The sequence below is a fragment of the Solanum verrucosum genome, unplaced genomic scaffold (genome assembly GCF_900185275.1).
Source record: "Solanum verrucosum unplaced genomic scaffold, falcon-dt-bn FXZP01000257.1, whole genome shotgun sequence".
NCBI lineage: Eukaryota > Viridiplantae > Streptophyta > Magnoliopsida > Solanales > Solanaceae > Solanum > Solanum verrucosum.
In genome coordinates, this window is record NW_026020539.1 from 361065 (window position 1) to 379593 (window position 18529).

The 18529-nt window shown below is 37.5% G+C and overlaps 1 protein-coding gene across 1 annotated transcript in view; it reads right to left on the minus strand.

Moving 5' to 3' along the window:
* Nucleotides 1-9015: 9015 nt before the first annotated feature.
* LOC125809938 (DNA mismatch repair protein MSH7) overlaps nt 9016-18529 on the minus strand; it is a 52115-nt gene continuing 42601 nt past the window's right edge. The window contains exons 13-17 of the mRNA XM_049489469.1: nt 15765-15956; nt 14426-14839; nt 14238-14334; nt 10146-10273; nt 9016-9602 (exon numbers count right to left, since the gene is read on the minus strand). Of these exons, the coding sequence (XP_049345426.1) occupies nt 9123-9602; nt 10146-10273; nt 14238-14334; nt 14426-14839; nt 15765-15956 (1311 nt within the window). The 3' untranslated portion in view covers nt 9016-9122. The remainder of the gene's footprint in view (nt 9603-10145; nt 10274-14237; nt 14335-14425; nt 14840-15764; nt 15957-18529) is intronic.

Sequence of the window (18529 nt, forward strand, 5' to 3'; positions counted from 1 at the left end):
AAGAGCCTTCAGTATGTGTTCACCCAGAAGGAGTTGAATTTTCGCCATAGGAGATGGCTAGAGTTCCTCAAGGATTACGATATGAGTGTGCATTACCATCCTGGTAAGGCCAATGTAGTAGCAGATGCTCTTATTAGACTATATATGGGTAGTATAGCACATGTTGAGGAAGAAAGAAAGGAACTAGAGAAGGATGTTCACAAACTTGCTCGCCTAGGAGTTCGTCTTATGAGCATATCATATGGGGATGTAACAGTCTAGAATGGGTCAGAATCGTCATTGGTAGCAGAGGTTAAGGGAAAACAAGACAGTGATTCGATATTGCTCCAACTTAAGGTTGAAGTCCATCAGCAGAGAGTTGAGGTTTTCTCCCAAGGGGGAGATGGTGTACTTCGCTATCAGGGTCGATTATATGTTCCTAAGGTGGGTGAGTTGAGACAGCAGGTTCTTCTAAATGCCCATAACTCCAGATATTCCATTCATCCAGGCACCACTAAGATGTACCATGATCTACGGGAGGTCTTTTGGTGGAATGGTATGAAAAGGGATATAGCGGATTTTGTGCCAAAGTGCCCTAATTGCCAGCAAGTGAAGGTAGAACATTAGAAACCAGAAGGTATGACACAATAGATCAACATTCCTACTTGGAAGTGGGAAGTGATCAGCATGGACTTCATCACAGGTTTACCTCGTACTCGCAGACAGCATAACTCCATTTGGGTGATAGCTGATAGGGTCACTAAGTCTGCATGTTTTTTGGCTGTTAGGACTACAGATTTGGTGGAGGACTACGCCAAGCTTTACATTAATTAGATAGTCAAGTTGCATAGAGTTCCTTTGTCTATCATCTCATATAGAGGTCCTCAGTTTACCTCTCATTTCTATAAGTCATTTCAAAAAAGTCTTGGTACTCAGGTTAATCTTAGCACATCATTTCATCCACAGACTGATGGCCAGGCAGAGCGTACTATTCATATCTTAGAGGACATGTTGAGAGCTTGCGTGAATGACTTCAAGGGTAGTTGGGATGATCACCTTCCTCTCATAGAGTTCGTCTACAATAATAGTTATCATTCCAGCATTCAGATGGGCCCTTATGAGGCATTGTATGGGTATAGATGTAGATCTCTAGTTGGTTGGTTTGAAGTAGGTGAAGCAACCTTGGTAAGTGCCAGATTTAGTTCATGATGTTATGGAGAAACTGCAACTCATTAGAGATAGATTTAAGATAGCCAGAGTCGCCAGAAGTCCTATGGAGACGTAAGAAGAAGGGAATTAGAGTTCCAAGTTGATAATTAGGTTTTCCTGAAAGTGTCACCTATGAAGAGGGTGATGAGATTTGGCAAGAAAGGGAAGCTCGGTCCTAGATATGTAGGCCCTTACAAGATCTTGTAAAGGGTTGGTAAATTGGCTTATGAGTTAGAGTTGCCAACAGAACTAGCAGCAATGTGTCCGATTTTTCACATTTCGTTGTTGAAGAAGTGTGTGGGTAATCCAACATCTATTGTACCTTTAGAAAGTGTGGTTGTGAAGGATAGTCTCCCTTATGAAGAGGTACCAGTTGAAATCCTTGATCGTCAGGTTCGAAAGTTGAGAAACAAAGAAGTCGTTTCATTGAAGGTATTGTGGAGGAGTCAGTCCGTAGAGGGAGCTACTTGGGAAGCAGAAGCAGCCATGAAAACCAAGTATCCTCATCTCTTTCCTTTCGATTCCATTCCAGCTTGAGTAATAATTCCTCTTCAATTTTTTAGTCATTCATGCGCAGTTTCAGTCTTAGCATCATGTTCCTTCAGTTTGTACTTGCATTTTCAGCGTATTTGCATGTCCTTGGAACTTAGTTCAGACAGAAATCAGTTTTTTCAGTGTTTAGTGGTAGAGGTTACAGCTTTCTCCCTCCATTTCAGCTAGTTTAGTCTTCATTCGAAGACGAATGTTCCCAAGGGGGAGATAATGTAACACCGTGTATGCTAAAACAACTAAAATGCAGGTTTCAGGTGGCACCACCCATGGACCGTAGGAGGACCCACAGTCCGTTCTGTTGGTCTGTGGTTCACGACCTGTGACCCTTCCCCCAGAACCCTCCAAAATTTTGGCCAAGTGTCGACCCACGGCTGGACCTACAGGACGTAGGCCAGGCCACGGATCTTGGTCCTGGTCGGTGGATCGAGGCCCTAGATTCCAGTACCAGTCACCGATCGACAGTTGACCAGCACGGACCATCGGTTAATCCACGGTCCATGGGTCTGGTCCGTCAATTGGCCCCGACAGCAGTTAAGTCAGGGGTCGTTTGGTTTTTTCCTTATGCGTTGGACCCCTAAACTACGTCGTTTAACCTCTAAACTACGTAGTTTTGTCCAGTTTTAGCCCAGCAACTTGATTAGAACCTACCCTAGTCAATTTTTTCTCAAAATAATCGATCAAACCAGAGGAATAGAGGAGAAGAAGTCGACCAGCCTTAGTTCCAAGAATGCAGCAGGTTTTCATCAGTTTCAACCCTGAAATCAAAAGATTTTTCTGTGAAATTCTTCACTAGGTATGTGGGATTTCACTAGTGGGTTCCTTTCACCCATTAGGTTCTTAGATTTCAGTCAGATTCTTAATTCCCTTAAGATTATCTAGATCTAGGGTTTCTAGAATTTCAGTGGATTATTATGAATTAGTTACTTTAATGTTCCTAATCAGATTATCATGTTGTAGTATCGTTTTTACCCAGATTCATGGATAAACTCAGAACCCTAGATATGTAGTTCTTTTAGTTCATGAATTACACATGCTAGGTCAGATATTTCAGTTATACATGCCTCAAATTTAAATGTTTCATTATCAGCACATTAATGTTGCATTCTAAGTTAGCATGTCATTATTTTGAGCTTTCCAGTATTACAGAACTTCAGTCATAAATTGTTAATTACTTAATCAATTTGGAGAAGCTTAATACCGAGTGGACTAGGGTCATTCACCCTGAAGTCCCAAAACTATGTGCCCTGTAGGTTGTAAGTCCCCTCTGTGGGCATTATTTTAGTGATCACGCCAGCATGCCTCTATACCTCTGGCCAGGTACATTGGGTCCTCTCGATGGGATATATACATCGGACTCCACATTTAGCTTATGTGGTTTTATGTCGGTTATTAGTAGCTCCCTTACAGACAGATTCTATTGCATTGACCACGTCATCAGTTACAGTTAGATTTCAGTTTCAGTATGTTATAAACTTGGTCATTGCATTTAGTTATTTCATGTGCAGTATTCTCAGTTAGTATTATGCTTATCTCATATCATTCCTCAAACCTTATGCTTTGGTTCAGTTATGTTATTGTTCAGCTTTACTCTATCATGCATGCTCAGTACCTTTCAAGTACTGACGCATACTCTGCGCTACATCTTCTCATGATGTAGGTTCAGGTTCTCAGATTCCATATCACGCTTAGATCGATTTTTTATCTTCAGTTCAGCAGCATCAGTGGTGAGTCCTCCTTGACATGATTGTCTCTCTTCGCTTTCAGTTTTGTTAGATTTAGCTAGGGCATGTCCCAGCACTTCTAGTCAGTTTTGAGGCTTATTTCAGACATAGTTAGATTCAAATATAGTGTTAGAGTTTGACTTTTCAGTTGTTGATTAAACTCTCAGTTTTCATTTATTCAGACAGTATATGGGTATTCCCCATCATTTCAGATTATTCATGATGATTTAGCTTCCGCACAGTGCTTACCTTTTCATTTTATCTTTAGTATGCTTATGATATGCCAGCAGGTTAGCTTATGGTCACTCGTTATCCTAGATCCCGTGTCTGCGTCCAGGGGGCATCCTCAAGGCGTGACAAACTCAAAGTCCTCTTGGTGCTAAGTAATTCCCAACAGAAAATACATAATCATATTCATATCAAAATACTTGGAAAGGCAAAATTAAACTATCAAGCCAATCATAAGTCATCATAGAGTAGCTCCTTTCAAATAATGATTTCATAAACTTCTTCACAATAGACACTTACCTTTCTAAGCATCTAAATCTTTATTTCATTTATATATAAGAAAACCTTTCACAAATCATTGATACTTATCTCGAAAGCATCCATAGTTCATAAATCATTCTTTTCATAAAACATGCATAGCAATTTATAAGTTCATAAGCATAATACATAATTCATGTTCATAAAGTAGACATGGGCATAGGTCCATATTAAATAAATTGAAAACCATGTAAATGAATCAAATCATGCATAATAATATTGAAAATAAACAATTGAATCATAATGAATAGGACCCATGGAGATCTGCATGAAATCCTAGATAATTAGGTGAAATTAAATTGGAGATTGAGATTATTTTGAGATCCAATGAATGAAATGGATGCATTGGTGAATACCCACATACCTTGATAATCAAAGTCCAAAAGCAATGGAGAATAAGACCTTGAAGCTCTTGAAACTCTAACCTTCACCTTGAGAGCTCTTGAGAGAATTTTGAGAAGAAGACTTCAGATATTTTTGGTATAGTTGTGAGGGTAAAAACATTATAGGGGTTGTTATATGTGAGTCACATACCTTTTTTCTATCTTTTCATAAAATATGTGGCGTAGTGTGGCGTAGTTATATGACTTATGACTGGGTAAAGTAAATTCAAGAATAAGACTGCAAATGGGTGGCAATATCAAGGAACTAAACTAGAGCTTTAGGTCAAAGAAATCCCTCATACAGAGGATGGGGTTAAAGAAATGGCTTGGGTAGCACCTCACCCGTTTGAAAGGTTTAAATTAACTCATACCACCGGAATAAGTCTATGAGTTTCTAATATGCAAAGAATATTATTTTATGAGGTATTATAATATCAAAATGGTCGTATGTTAAGTTTTGAAGTCAATAAAAATAGCGAAACAAAGGTCGGCAAATATTATCAAAATTTCTTTAATAAAATTTTCTGAACTTTGGGTCAAATGTCTTGGATGTCTTCTACCAATATATAAAAAGTTAAAAGGCCCATTACCTATAAAATAAAAGTTCTACAAGTCTAGTTTGCAACGTACAAAACCTCACATCAAACCGACATTGGAGTAAAAAGTTATGAGTGTTGTACTACAGACTGTCTGGGAAAAATTTGGGTCGCGAACTAGGTCGGGTAATAAAATATGGTATATCGTCTATTCGATGTTTAACCATAAAATTATTTATTTTTAGTTCCTAACCAGAAAGAAAGCTTATGAAGGGGTTCTAATAGAGTTCTTTGATGATGAAGGTTTGTGATAGCATATTCTACCATTAAAGATTGCCCCCGTGCCTAGAAACGTGATCTCTACACTTGGAAATCATTTTCCCCTTTTATTAGCTGCGTTTGGAGCTAGTTTTGGAAGACAACTTGGTAATTATTGAGTTTTGTTCAAAGTTTACACTTGGTTTGCTAAGGTAATCATCTCGGGACTCTTTTATGATTGTTTTTACAAAGTTCTATGGACGTTTCGTCGACTTAAGACCATATGGAAAATCTGTCGATTTAAGGTCAATTATAAATTGTTTATAGGTGCGTACAAGTATAGGAACTAAGTGAAGAACCTTAAGCTTTTTATGAATATCTTCAAGGTTAAGTTATCTTTCTAAAAGTCGAGTTAAGTTTTCAAGCTTATTCAGAAAAACATGAGGTTTCATGACACATTTACATGTTATACAAAAGTGATTAAGGAATTATGAGAACAAGAGTACAAATGGACTAAGATTGGCAACATGATTATGGTAACATACATGCATTACAAATCCATGACATGACAAGGCATGTTATGCATTCTACTCCTGAGCTATAATTGGGAGGTATGGGGTCTATTGCCTATATTTATATGTATGAGACACAGATGGCCACAAGTTGGTGAATATGATGTTGGTTAGCTATCGGGAGACACCCCCATTGGTAGCATTTGGTTGGCTATGTCATGCATTTTAATCTATATATATATATATATATATATATATATATATATATATATATATATGTATACACGACATACGATTACATGAGCATATCATGCATATTTGAATAGTAGGTCAAATGTTAGCTATGGAGATTATTTGAGTTTCAGTTTCAGGTGTATCTCTATTACCATTTTTATAGCATCTCTTTATGATTCTACTTTCTGCCTTACATTCAAGTACATTTTTCTTTGTACTGACGTCCCATTTCTTGGGGACGCTATTTTTTTGTTTCGTGCAAGAAGTTCCATGTAGGGATTCTAATCGACCCACCCGCTAGGATTCAAGTTCAACTGTGAGTTGGTAAACTTCATCTTATCTTGGGGATATTAGAGGATGTTTACTTTTGTTGTACATTTTGGGTATAGTCGGGGCCTTGTCCCAAAAGTGCTTATCTCACTCGTACATGCTATTGTGGACACAGTATTCTGGGTTTCTTCTATAGGTTTCAATCTTCAGTCCATAGGCTTGGCATGTATATATATATTAGAGGATGTTTACTTTTGTTGTACATTTTGGGTATAGTCAGGGCCTTGTCCCAAAAGTGCTTATGTCACTCGTACAGGCTATTGTGGACACAGTATTATGGGTTTCTTTTATAGGTTTCAATCTTTAGTCCATAGGTTTGGCATGTATATATATATATATATATGTGTGTGTGTGTGTGTGTGTGTGTGTGTGTGTAAGTATGTATGTCTTCAATTGTAGGCTCGTCCTCTAGCTAGTACTTCTTTATTTTTGGCTTGTCTATCATTGTTTATATGGTTTACTATTATGTCATGACCTTAATGGTCTAGGCTTCATATTTCAGATGTTGTGTTTCCCAATCTTTTGAGCCCGCAGTTTAGATAGCTAGTATGTTTCACAGTTTTAGTGGCTAACTCGATTGAATACGATATCGAGTGTCAATCACACCTCTTTATTTTGGGACATGACAAACTTGGTATCAGAACAGGTCGTATCCCAAGGGTCCACAAGTCGTGTCTAGTAAAGTATTGTTTATGGATGTGTTGTGCACCATACTTATGATCAAAAGGCAACATGGCATATAGGAATGGTTACATTTCTTTCAATTGATAGATGGTGCTATGGTGCAAAATTATAAGAACATATGAAATCTAAATCATGTTTTATGTTTCTTATCTAACAGGCTACACACGCTTTGGAGATGGCACAACGAGAGATAGGTATGGATCCAGGGGAAGATACTAGTTGTTCCCCACCAAGTCAAAGGGATAGATTTCCCTTGGAGGCACAGAGTGAATCTCCAGTACCCCTAATACCAGCTTCCCTGGCACATGTTGAAGCTCTAGGAAATGCAGTACCCCAGCCCTACCAGTTCCATTGTAACCCAACGAAGCTAGGGACACAGGACCTCCAGAGTACCTGTTGTTCCTCCACCAAAGACTGGGGAATAGGGGATAAGGGAGGTTGTTCAGTTGCAGACTAGGATGGTTTCTATTCATGAGCGACAGCTAGAGTTTGAAGGTATGCGAGTTTCTTCATTTGGCCCCTCCATTATTTACGAGATCTAGTTCTACTGAGGATCCCCAGGACTTTAGAGACCATATATACAAAGTATTGAGGGTGATGCATGCCTCCGCACCGAGGCTATTGAGTTGGCTTCTTTTCGGCTACGTGATGTCTGCAACATCCGATAGAGATGCTACCCTGCAATCTCTGATCAAATGATCTGCCAAACCATCCACATAAGATGACCTCTGGCTCTCATGGTACGTACAATATCTAGTACATATCTGTCAAAGAATTAAATATGTGCCTATAATTCCTCATACTCATGTTCCCTTGCTTCAAACTGATAAGCTGGTCAAGACGGGCCTCTCGAACCTCTCATGGCAAATAGTGGAATATGAAGGCCTTAGAGAAGTCCTTCCACTACCGGAGCATCAGGTCCTATAGATCTCTCACATGCCTCATTGAAAAAATCTATTATTTTGGTATCAAGTATTTAAGCATTTTAGAGATGGATTTTCAATCTTTGTTTGACATTTTCTTGTTCAGAAAACGTATAAAGAAGATGAAATAGTAGTATTAGGGTGTTATTTTTGCGTAACAACATGAGTTCAATGAATGCTTCAGAGATTGTTGGTCTTGTTTTTCTTTTTATTGATTTGTACAACATTTTTCAAAGAGGTTTGAAGAGGGAATTCTTGTTTGTTTGTTGTTTAGGTGGTTGGTGGCTTATTTAAGCAGAGGAGAGTTATTGTGGATGAAAGGTAGGGATGGCAATGGGGCGGGGCGGGGCAGGGCAGTCTCTAAGCAGGAGTGGGGTAGGTCAAAGCCTTAATTTTTTAAAAATTATGGGGTGCGGGCATCCTCCCTTCTTGTTTTCTACTGCTTCTAGTTCGATAAAATTTTCAAATAACATAAGTCTTCTTGCATGTCTCATTTTATATTTCGCTTGCCAAAAATTTAGAAAAAGATTTATATGCATTTGGCTATGGCTGGCACTTCAGAATTTTTTATTGCACAAACTATCAGGTAAAAAGTATCAAATTTTAGAGAAAAGATTTTCGTTAAAAAAAATAAATTCAAACCTCAATTATAAGCAAAAGCTTCTTTGTTATAAGACCAAACTATTAGATTTAACAAGTATTTATGATTTCAAAAGGATGAAAAAGTCATATTTTAAAAATCCTAATATGAAAGACAGAGGTCATAAAAATGGAAATCAACTTTAATTTGTTTTCATTATCAACGTGCAAAATTTACTTTTGAGTTTAATTTATTAGAGTAAAATCATTATTTTTTTTCTCGTTAATTCAACAAATCTCATGGAGAATTTAATGAAAATATAATTTACTTTACGTATGTAGCAACAATAACTTAAGTAGGGCGGGGCAGAAAACCAGGTTCAAATTTTGATTTGGTGGGTCACGGATCAAATGTAAATTGAGATCCGTTCAAAATGGGTAATTTTCAATTGAAGCGCAATTGGGGCTGATATGGGAGAAATAGTTAATTTTGGGGTATATCTGTTGAATTTTGAAACAGCAAGGATAATTTTGACCAAATAATATAACGACGGATAAAGCCAACCAATAAATCATTTCGACCCTTTTTCCCACATAAAACATGTACACCCTGTTCTTCCAAAATAAAAACATCGTCAGGTTACAGCATAATGCTCTATTCAAAAGACCAACATCTTCAGCAAGTGGATCTATCAGCATTAAGTTCATGCCACAAACAAAACAATGTATCAAAAAGGTCATTGTCATTGTCATTGTCAAATCCACCATCCATCTTCGAGATATCCAGAAGAGCCATGAACCATTGCTCATGCAGTGTTGAAAAGTTAGCTCTTTGTTCACATGACTTAAAACTTTCTCCGTTCATTTTCTTCATTACTTGCCCTGCACTCGATGCAGATTCAACCACAGTTTTCGGTATTCCAGCCATGAGGGCTACTTGCATCCCATAGCTCTCCGGGCATGCTCCAGAGGTTAGGCGGTAAAGGAACACCAGTTCTTGCTCTGTTGGAGATGAACTTTGAGATTTCAACTTGAAAGAGCAGGCCATGTGTTGTAATGTCACATGAGGATGAGAAGCAAACTCTTTAGTGAGTGGATGATAATGTGTGGCAAACAGTAAGCGGCAGTTCACCATCTCAACAAGGTGTCGGAATACCTGGACAGAATTTATAACATGTCAAAGAGTACACCTCACAGTTTGAATGTATGAAACAAAACCAAAGATGTCACGACCAAAATGACTCAAAGACAATCAACAGTCTCTTTCAGTAATGACTAATGCAGAGAATCTTAAGGTCATTGGGTGACCCCCCCCACAAGTTTGCTCCATTCTATATCTTGTGATCTTATACCTTTGGAATAGATCACATACATAAAAAGCTAATTCAGATGGAAAAAATGAACACTTCAGTAATTGCACACAAACTAATATAGTATTTCATACCATATCTTTAGGTGATACTTATTCTGAGTGACTCAATTAAGCTCAAGATATTATACTAAAAAGCTGCTAAACTATAATCATGTATATGTGGTAGGCACCTATCATTACACCAGTTTACTGGGAAAGACAGATCAAGTATCAGGTAAACAAATGCAAAAAAAAGAAGACTCCCACAATCTATCTCTAGAAAGAAAATAGAACTCTTGCATGCAGCTAATCAATCATCCAATAAAAGAAAATAATGGGGAATCTCACAGCATATGCAATAGCATATCCATCAAAAGTGCTTGTTCCTCTACCCAATTCATCCAAAAGAACAAGGGAATTATATGTAGCATTTTGAAGAACTGATGCGGTCTCCGTGCATTCAATGAAGAAGGTACCTGCAAAATGTATACAAGATATTCAAATAAATTTTATCCTGCATATTTGGTATAGATGTTTCTTGCTTAAGCTTTACACAGAACACGGTATATTTTCTTCATGATGCACTAAGAAAGTGGATGATAAATGTGAAACCACAACCATCTGGTGTCATTGACTTAAACATCATCTTTATCTGTGATGCAAGCCAAAAATGAAAACGAAACCCTAAACTAAGAACAAGAAAAGAAAGATAGATAGCTTGACACAGGAAGATTCAAGCTTGACTTCATGTTTTGAGGCCTTTTCATCATAAAGTCCAATTCAATTTCTTACCACACGATTTTCTTGGTACAAATCTTGATAATTTAGGTTCTTATACATCTAATTCTCTTTTTTGGCTTTGTAACTTGATTTAAATTAAATCAAGTTCTTTATGTCTGACTTTGTTTCAAGCAATTTTTCTTTCTTGGGTTTATTTCATTTCTTTTCATTGTTAATTTTCTTGATTCAAGTCTGTTAGATTTTCTTTGAGTCGTCCATTTTGACTCTTGGCAAGCCGTTGATCGAATTGAATAGCAACTTTGGCCGAACTCTTGAGTGGTAAAAGGCTAAAGTGTGAGAGTATATTTGAGTGGTGCTAGCCAAGCACAAAGGAATGCAAATATGAGTGATAGTAAGGAACTTTAATTACTAATCTTGTCTGTTCGTATTGTAGGTCTTGGAATTATAAGATCCCAATTTAAAATGGCCTACCTTGTTTATGGAAGCTAGTGGAGAAAAGTATGAAAAATGGGAATCCATGATGGAAGTGGCTCTTGGGACTCTTTAAGAGAAGCTTGTTATTTATTGGAAGCATAATAGCAAGAGAACAACGAAGGTGGGAAGCCCGATTGAGACATGGGATGCATTGAAAAGGAACTTGAGGTACCATTAGTAGGGGCATAGAAGAATCAAAGGCACTTCCCAAAAGAAGAAGCAAGATTTCTCAAAAAGGATTTTTGGAGTTTCTTCCAATGATAATGAGAGACAAAAGATAGAGAGGAGCAAGGGAGTGAATCGTGGAAACTCTAGAGTGGAAAAAGGAGAGGATGTGAGGAGTGAAGTGACTAAGTTGGCACAAACACCATCTAACATTTTTGCTTATCCTCTCTTTATAAGGATTCTTGTGTAGGTATAAGCTTGGCGAATGGAGGAATACAAACTCCAACAAGGAGCCTACACTTAATGATGTGATCAATATGAGTCTCCTTGAACAAACAGTTTGACATGCTTGAAAATATGTGAGTCGAAGCTCCGCTCCAAGGTAAAGAAAATCCTTCTTGTGAGACTCAAGTTACCATAGCTAAACTTGACACGTTAAAATTTTCAAATGAAAAAAGTGTGAGAATAGCTTGTCTTCATGTGAGCTTAATGATTCTTTATAGTATAGTGATAATTTCTTTGTTGAGAATGTTCATACACTAGTTGATCCTATTGATGACCGGATTGATCCTTCTTGCAAGATTCATTTGTGTCCACCTAGTGTTGACACTTGTGCTTTGAATGATAGTTCGTTGTCATGTGATGAAGAGAGTACATAGAGTGATTTGTTTGAAAATAAAGATAGCATACTTGAAATTCACTTGTTCTCCTATTTCTTGAAGTCCATTAAGAATTTAGGGTTGGCTGAAGATTGTGCTAACTATCCAATTGTTGATATCGATCTCTCACTCTTGAAAAAGGATGATCCTCTGGGTAAAGATAACCTTGATTTGCTTGATTATTTGAGAAAGCCAACTAGTGATGGTCTTCATTGTGACTCTTTGTATGACACCCCACCTTTTTTTGATGAGGATAAGGATGGATTACTTAATTCATGTAATGACTTGAGTTATAACCACATTGACGTTAGAGGAGGTTTGTGTCAAATTGGGTATTATTCTTTTGAGGAGGGTGACATTTGTTTGAAATAGGGTACTTCTTTGGGTTGTCCTATTCTTGATAATATGCTTGATGATATTTTTGAATCTAATAGTGATCTTATGAGTGAGGACCCCATGGATGAAGTTATTTTGCTAGACACTTATCTTTATTATCTATTTGCATATGATGCTCTTATTTGTGTTGAGTGTCTCTTATGTTGATATGAGATCTAATGGGGTAGATGGTTGTTGTCTTGACCATGATATGTGGATCTCCTTTCCTTTTGACCTCGGTGATTCCTTAAATTGTTGTGATTTGGTCATGGTATCACCTTGGAAGTGGTTTTATCTTGAAATAGCGGATCAGTTGTGTTTTATGTCTCTCTAAACCAATGTGATATTGCCTTCTTGGTATTTTGACACCATTAGGACTTTTAGGACATTCTTATTGCATGATCGTGGGAATAGCCAAGCATTTTATGCTTCATGTGAGGATTTGTTCTTTGTGAGTAAAGTTGATGCTTGGATATATCACAAATTTGTGCATCCTTGACATGTTGGTAGGTTTGTTAACCCTCATGCTATGAGGTTCTTGTTGTTGTTTGTCTTCACTATGCATTTGCACGGTTTGGATTCAAGCACAAATCCTTTCCAAGAAAGGGAGAATGATGCAAGTCGAGTTTCATTAAAACCTTGCACACGAAGCCAAGCTAAGGAGTTTGTACATACGTCTGAGTTGTTGCTTTGGAAACTTGGAGGGTGCTTGGAATGGAGAGTTGAAGCTCAAGAACATGCTCAAGTCGAAGTACAAAGCTCCACTTAGAACACTACTCTGAAGAAGGGAGAAAGAGGCTAAGTATGCAAAGTGGCTATTTCTAAATTGCAAGTATTTTGTCTAAGAAGAACTTTATTTCACAAAGGGTATTTTTGTAATAATTAGCCTAGGCTATAAATAGTGGAGAATAGCTCCTATAGAATTAGATTATTTTGGATATCATTGATATTCGATTGAATAGTGATACTCTTGAGGGAGTCACGGCGAAGGCCATTGTTGATTGAAATGTTCCTCTTGAGGATGTTTCTATAGTATAGGTGCTTGTTTGGTGTTCTTAATAGGAGGTTTTGGATTTAATATAGTCATTGCTGCCTATTAGTCCCATTCTTGTGTATTGCTTCCTATAGAACTGGTGTTTTGAAATATGGTAAATGGGGGGAATTGGTTGTCATATAACCATTGTTCTCAACTATGTTGCTCGGACTCTTCAAAAATGTCAATAGGTGCGTGTCAGATCCTCCAAATTAGTGCATTTATGGAGGATCCGAGCCGGGTGCAGAAGCATTCAGGAGAGTCCGAGTAACATAGGGTCTCAATTCTTATCCACCTTCTGTGTTTCTTGTATTTTTTATCTTTTGTTCATCTTTGTTCTTGTTCTTAGCATTAATATTTTGATTTCCACATCTTGATATTGCATCAAAGGTAATATTTATGATATGGAATCCCTGAGATGGCATCAAAGTGTGTTCAAGTACTTCCATCTTCATGAATAATCCTTGTAGTGCTTAGAGATCTCGAGTTTGACTCCTCGTGAATGGCCTTGATGCAACTTAGCTTGCATCAACGAGAGCAAGGAGCTTTCTACTTTCCAGCCCAAGTTCACAGCTATACTTCGACTCACTTAAAAATTCTGTGACAAAGTAGGAACTATGTATACATAAGAAGACCACCTATCGCATTGAAAAGAACAGGCACCCTTTTATCATTGTGTTAATGATGGGATGTTCACAAGCTTAGTCATGACGAGGAAGACTATCACTTGAATATTCAAAAAGCAGCCAATTATAGGCCTCTTCGGGTCCAACTAAATTGTCCTTTACCTCTTTTCTCTTTTATTTTTCTGATTTTCATTCCATGCAGACAGTGGTCCAGTACAACTTGGAGACGGTGGCAGACATCTTAAACTAGACTTTTCCTAGTAAATTAGAAAACACATTCGTCCAAAGAATGAATGACTGTATAGATAATAAAACAGAAGGTAAAGAGGGGTAGGACAGATAGTTCAAATTCTTTTATATTACTCACTTTCACCAGTCATGATTCGATCAGTGGCTCCAAGACGTGTAAAGATGATGTCCACAAGTGAAAGCACACATGTTTCTCCAGGCACATAGCAACCCAACTGCAATAAAACAGATATCTTTAAACTCCAGAAGCCAAGTACTATTTAAATAAATAAATGAGAGAATCTCTAAACCTAGAAAAGAATGAACCTGAGCCATTATGACGGCCAGACAAGTGGCACGTAAAAGAGTCGACTTTCCACCCATATTTGGTCCAGTCAATAGTAAAGTACGAGGATAGCGGATATTCGTATTCCCTCCAAGATGGAGATTGTTAGGAACGGGAAGTCCCCCACTTTCGCCAAGAGCATATGGATGCCACAATCCTTTGATGTTTAGTGTTGGTCCACCAGTCTCATTGCAGAAATTTGACGGCTTTGAAAGAGGCAAGATCACTGGTCTACACATAACTCCAGAAGAAAATTTTGCAGTAATGGAAAATGATCTTAATACATCAACACAACTTATGGCATAAATGAATTGAGACCACTCAGTAGCCTTCTCAATAAATAACTCCATCAAAATGGATAGCGTTTCAGCATCAAAATCAGTACCATTATGGTCCTGACACAGCACAAGAAAAATGAATTACTGACACAGCCCTCTGAAGTCTGCAGCATGAGGTTAGTAAAACAAAAGGTTCATCATAAGGACACACTCTAAGCATTGTATGATTAGATTTACAATCCATATAACTACGGCTAAGCATCAAACTAAAGTACTGAACTGGTAAAGTGTTCCTTTTTTTTTTATTTTGCAGGGGGGGATATAGTGGTTGTTGACAGCTGTGGGGAAAGGAAGAAATTCCAGAACAAAAATGATGCTTTTATGTGGAAGCAGCAGATTGTTATTCACACTGGGGTTTGAAGACATGACCACCAAGCAAGGTTCCATATTATACATACAACTTAACGAGAACCTAGCCTGTCCATAGTATTTGTCTCCAATTTGCTTAGGCTAGCTAATCCATAAAAGTTTCGAAAGATAAGCATAAACAATATTTTGATTATAGAAAACAAGAAATAAAGTTGTGAACTGTCGAGTATAAAAGCAGATATATAGGTCAATCTTACATTATGTTTCCTAAAGCCTTCAAACACCTGCTTCTTCCAAAAATAAAGGATTGTGAATGTAACAGTTCCTTATCAATCACATAACTTGAAAATGCAGCTTTAAGAAAACTGTGACTAGATCAACGGCCAGACTCTAACACACATAATTAGACAATCAACAAGCAAGCACTTTTTCTTTTCTTAGAGGGTAGAGGGTAGAGGCCAGGCCTACATTCTCTGGAATTTTGAACCTGTATGCTGACTAGAGTCTGACTAGAAGCCCAGAGGAAATCTCCAATACTTACCAAAAAAAGGTGAAAAACAGAAGAAAGGAATAGTGAGCACATTCACATACATTGAAGATTAAAAGCGATTTAAATATAATTGTCAAAATATTCTTGACATGGAAAGAGCCAAAAGTATATTGTATCACCAACCTGAAAATTGGGGAAGTCACTATCAATTGCTGCTTCAAATTGGGTGAGGAACTTATCAAGGCCATTGTCACCATCTAGAACAGGCAAGGAGACAACTTTAGCTAGGGAAGAGGTTAGACATTCCTTCTGCAACAATCTTAGCAAGTCCAGCCCAATCCGTAGCCCTTTAACGAGCAACCCAAACACTTTGACCTGTAGTAACAAGAAAACAAACTTAGGTGAAACAGAGGTTAACTTGACTACATCAATATATATGAAATGGCCATTTTAGGTGATCGAGAAAAATTCTTCATTGAGGAGAAAAATACCATGGAATAAATCGTGCAAAAGCACATAGAATGTCATACGAATATTCATTATTTATATTCAATGAACATATGAAATTTTTAATTAAAAAGAGAAGAAAGCTATTAACTTATAACAAACCAACCCTTAATCTGAATGCCCCATTTTACGGTTTGAGACTCTGTACAAGTCAATATTACAATTTGGGACTTGTTGGGATGGTTCAGGTTGGGACACGAGAGGTCCGGGTGAGTTTTGGGCAAGAAAACCCAGATTTAAACTGTGCATATTTTATTTTTTTCCTGGTGCCAATGCGATCACGCTTGGGACACGATCATGCTGAAGGATTTCTATCCTAAGGGTCATAGCGCCAAGGAAGTGCCATTGCACTGTTGGTCTCAGTTGATCACCGCAATCGCGGTTGCTTGGGTACTATAGCACTGTTGGTCTAAAGGTTGTACATGCGTATAAATTTCAGAATAAGGACCTTTCGCTTATTTGACTATTTATGGATCTTGGGAGCTCAAATCAAGGCAATTTTCAAAGGGGCATTCATCTACAATGTTGGGTAAGTAAGCTAAACACGGATGTTATTATATTTCATGATTACACATTGAATCTAACACCTAAAAGACGAATTTGAAATGGTGAATTTGGGGATTCTGACCTATGTTTAAGAGTATGTAATTTGGAGATTAGAACACCGAATTGATGTAGGATTGAAAATGTTATTGAAGGTTCAGGCATATTAGATTATGTCAAACAAAGAAGAAAAATATTATTGTTAAACTGAGAACATAATTTATTTCGATATTTGACCACGAGGCTTGGGGTAGACCTTTTGGGTTTATTTTGAATTTGACCGAGACAAAATATTTAATTGACATCAATGGATTCATCTGGCAATTCGATAAGGCTAGGAGTTTCTTCGGACTCAGGTAAGCTAAGGCTTTGACCGCAACGGGGGAATTTTCCCAAATTGATATTCCCTTCTAGTCCATATTAAGTGAATTGTTGGAACTTTTTTCATAGTTCAAAATAAGTGAACTATTCAAAGTTCAAGAGAATTGTTAGAACTTTTTTCTTAAGGGGTGTGTCATACTCCAACAATTCACTTTATATGAACTAGAGGGAGTATTGTTTGACATATACTATGTATATGGGAGTACCATAAATGTGAGGTGACAAGCATATATGCGATAACCAGAATTATGATTGTAATACGAGGTATAGGGTATTATTGTCATACATGCTTTACATGTTCTTTTTTATACCGTGACTTTTTTGAGCAATATACCATGCTAGAATAATGTAATAAGCATCGTATTTACATGCTAAATTAACATTATGAGCTATGTCCATGTTTGATTACATGTGTAGTTGTTAGTGATAAATTGTACATAAACAATAACATGCCTAGTGTAGTCCCACACAGTGGGGTCTAGGGAGGGTGTGTATGTAGACCTTACCTCTACCTTTGAGGTGATGTACAGAGGCTTCCAATAGACCCCGGGCTCAAGACAAAGATAGTCTAGGAAAAAACTTTATGGAAGTACAATAGATAATAGATAGTAACTGAGAAATATAGGAGAAATATATTATTGAATTGTGTATCTAAATTGTTACATTGAGACCCTATTTATAGACACTACATTGGAATCCTTTTCCAACTAGGATTCCTATTCCTATTCTTATTCCTATTCATATTCCTATTCTAATTAGGAATGTATATACTTATTTCTATTCTAACACTCCCCCTCAAGTTGGTGCATACAAATCATATGTACCTAGCTTGTTACAGATGTAATTAATACGAGGACCTGTGAGGGACTTGGTGAAGACTTCTGCAAGTTGATCATTTGACTTCACAAATTTCGTAACAATATCTCCTGAGAGTATCTTTTCCCTGACAAAGTGACGGTCAATCTCAATGTGCTTAGTCCTTTCATGAAACATTGGATTTGATGCGATATGAAGAGTTGCTTGATTATCACACATCTGATCAATTTCGCCAAATTTTAGTTCTCCCAACAACTGTTTGATCCAAACTAACTCACAAGTTGTTGCCGCCATTGCTCGATATTTTGATTATGCACTAGATTGAGCAACCACACTTTATTTCTTACTCTTCCACGACACCAAATTACCTCCTACTAAAACAAAATATCTGGATGTCGAACGTCTATCAGAGGGTGATCCTGCCCAATCAGCATCCCAGTGATATGCTCATGGCCTTGATCCTCATAGAGTAGTGCTTTACCGGGAGCTAACTTTATATATCGCAAGATATGAACAACTGCTTCCCAATGACTATCACAAGGGGAAGCCATAAGCTGATGTCAGGTCTAGTCACTTTGAGATAATTCAACTTTCCAACGAGCCGTCTATACCTTTCAGGATTACTAAGTGGCTCCCCCAGTCCAGGAAGGAGTTTAACATTCGGATCCATAGGAGTGTCAATAGGTTTACATCCCATCATT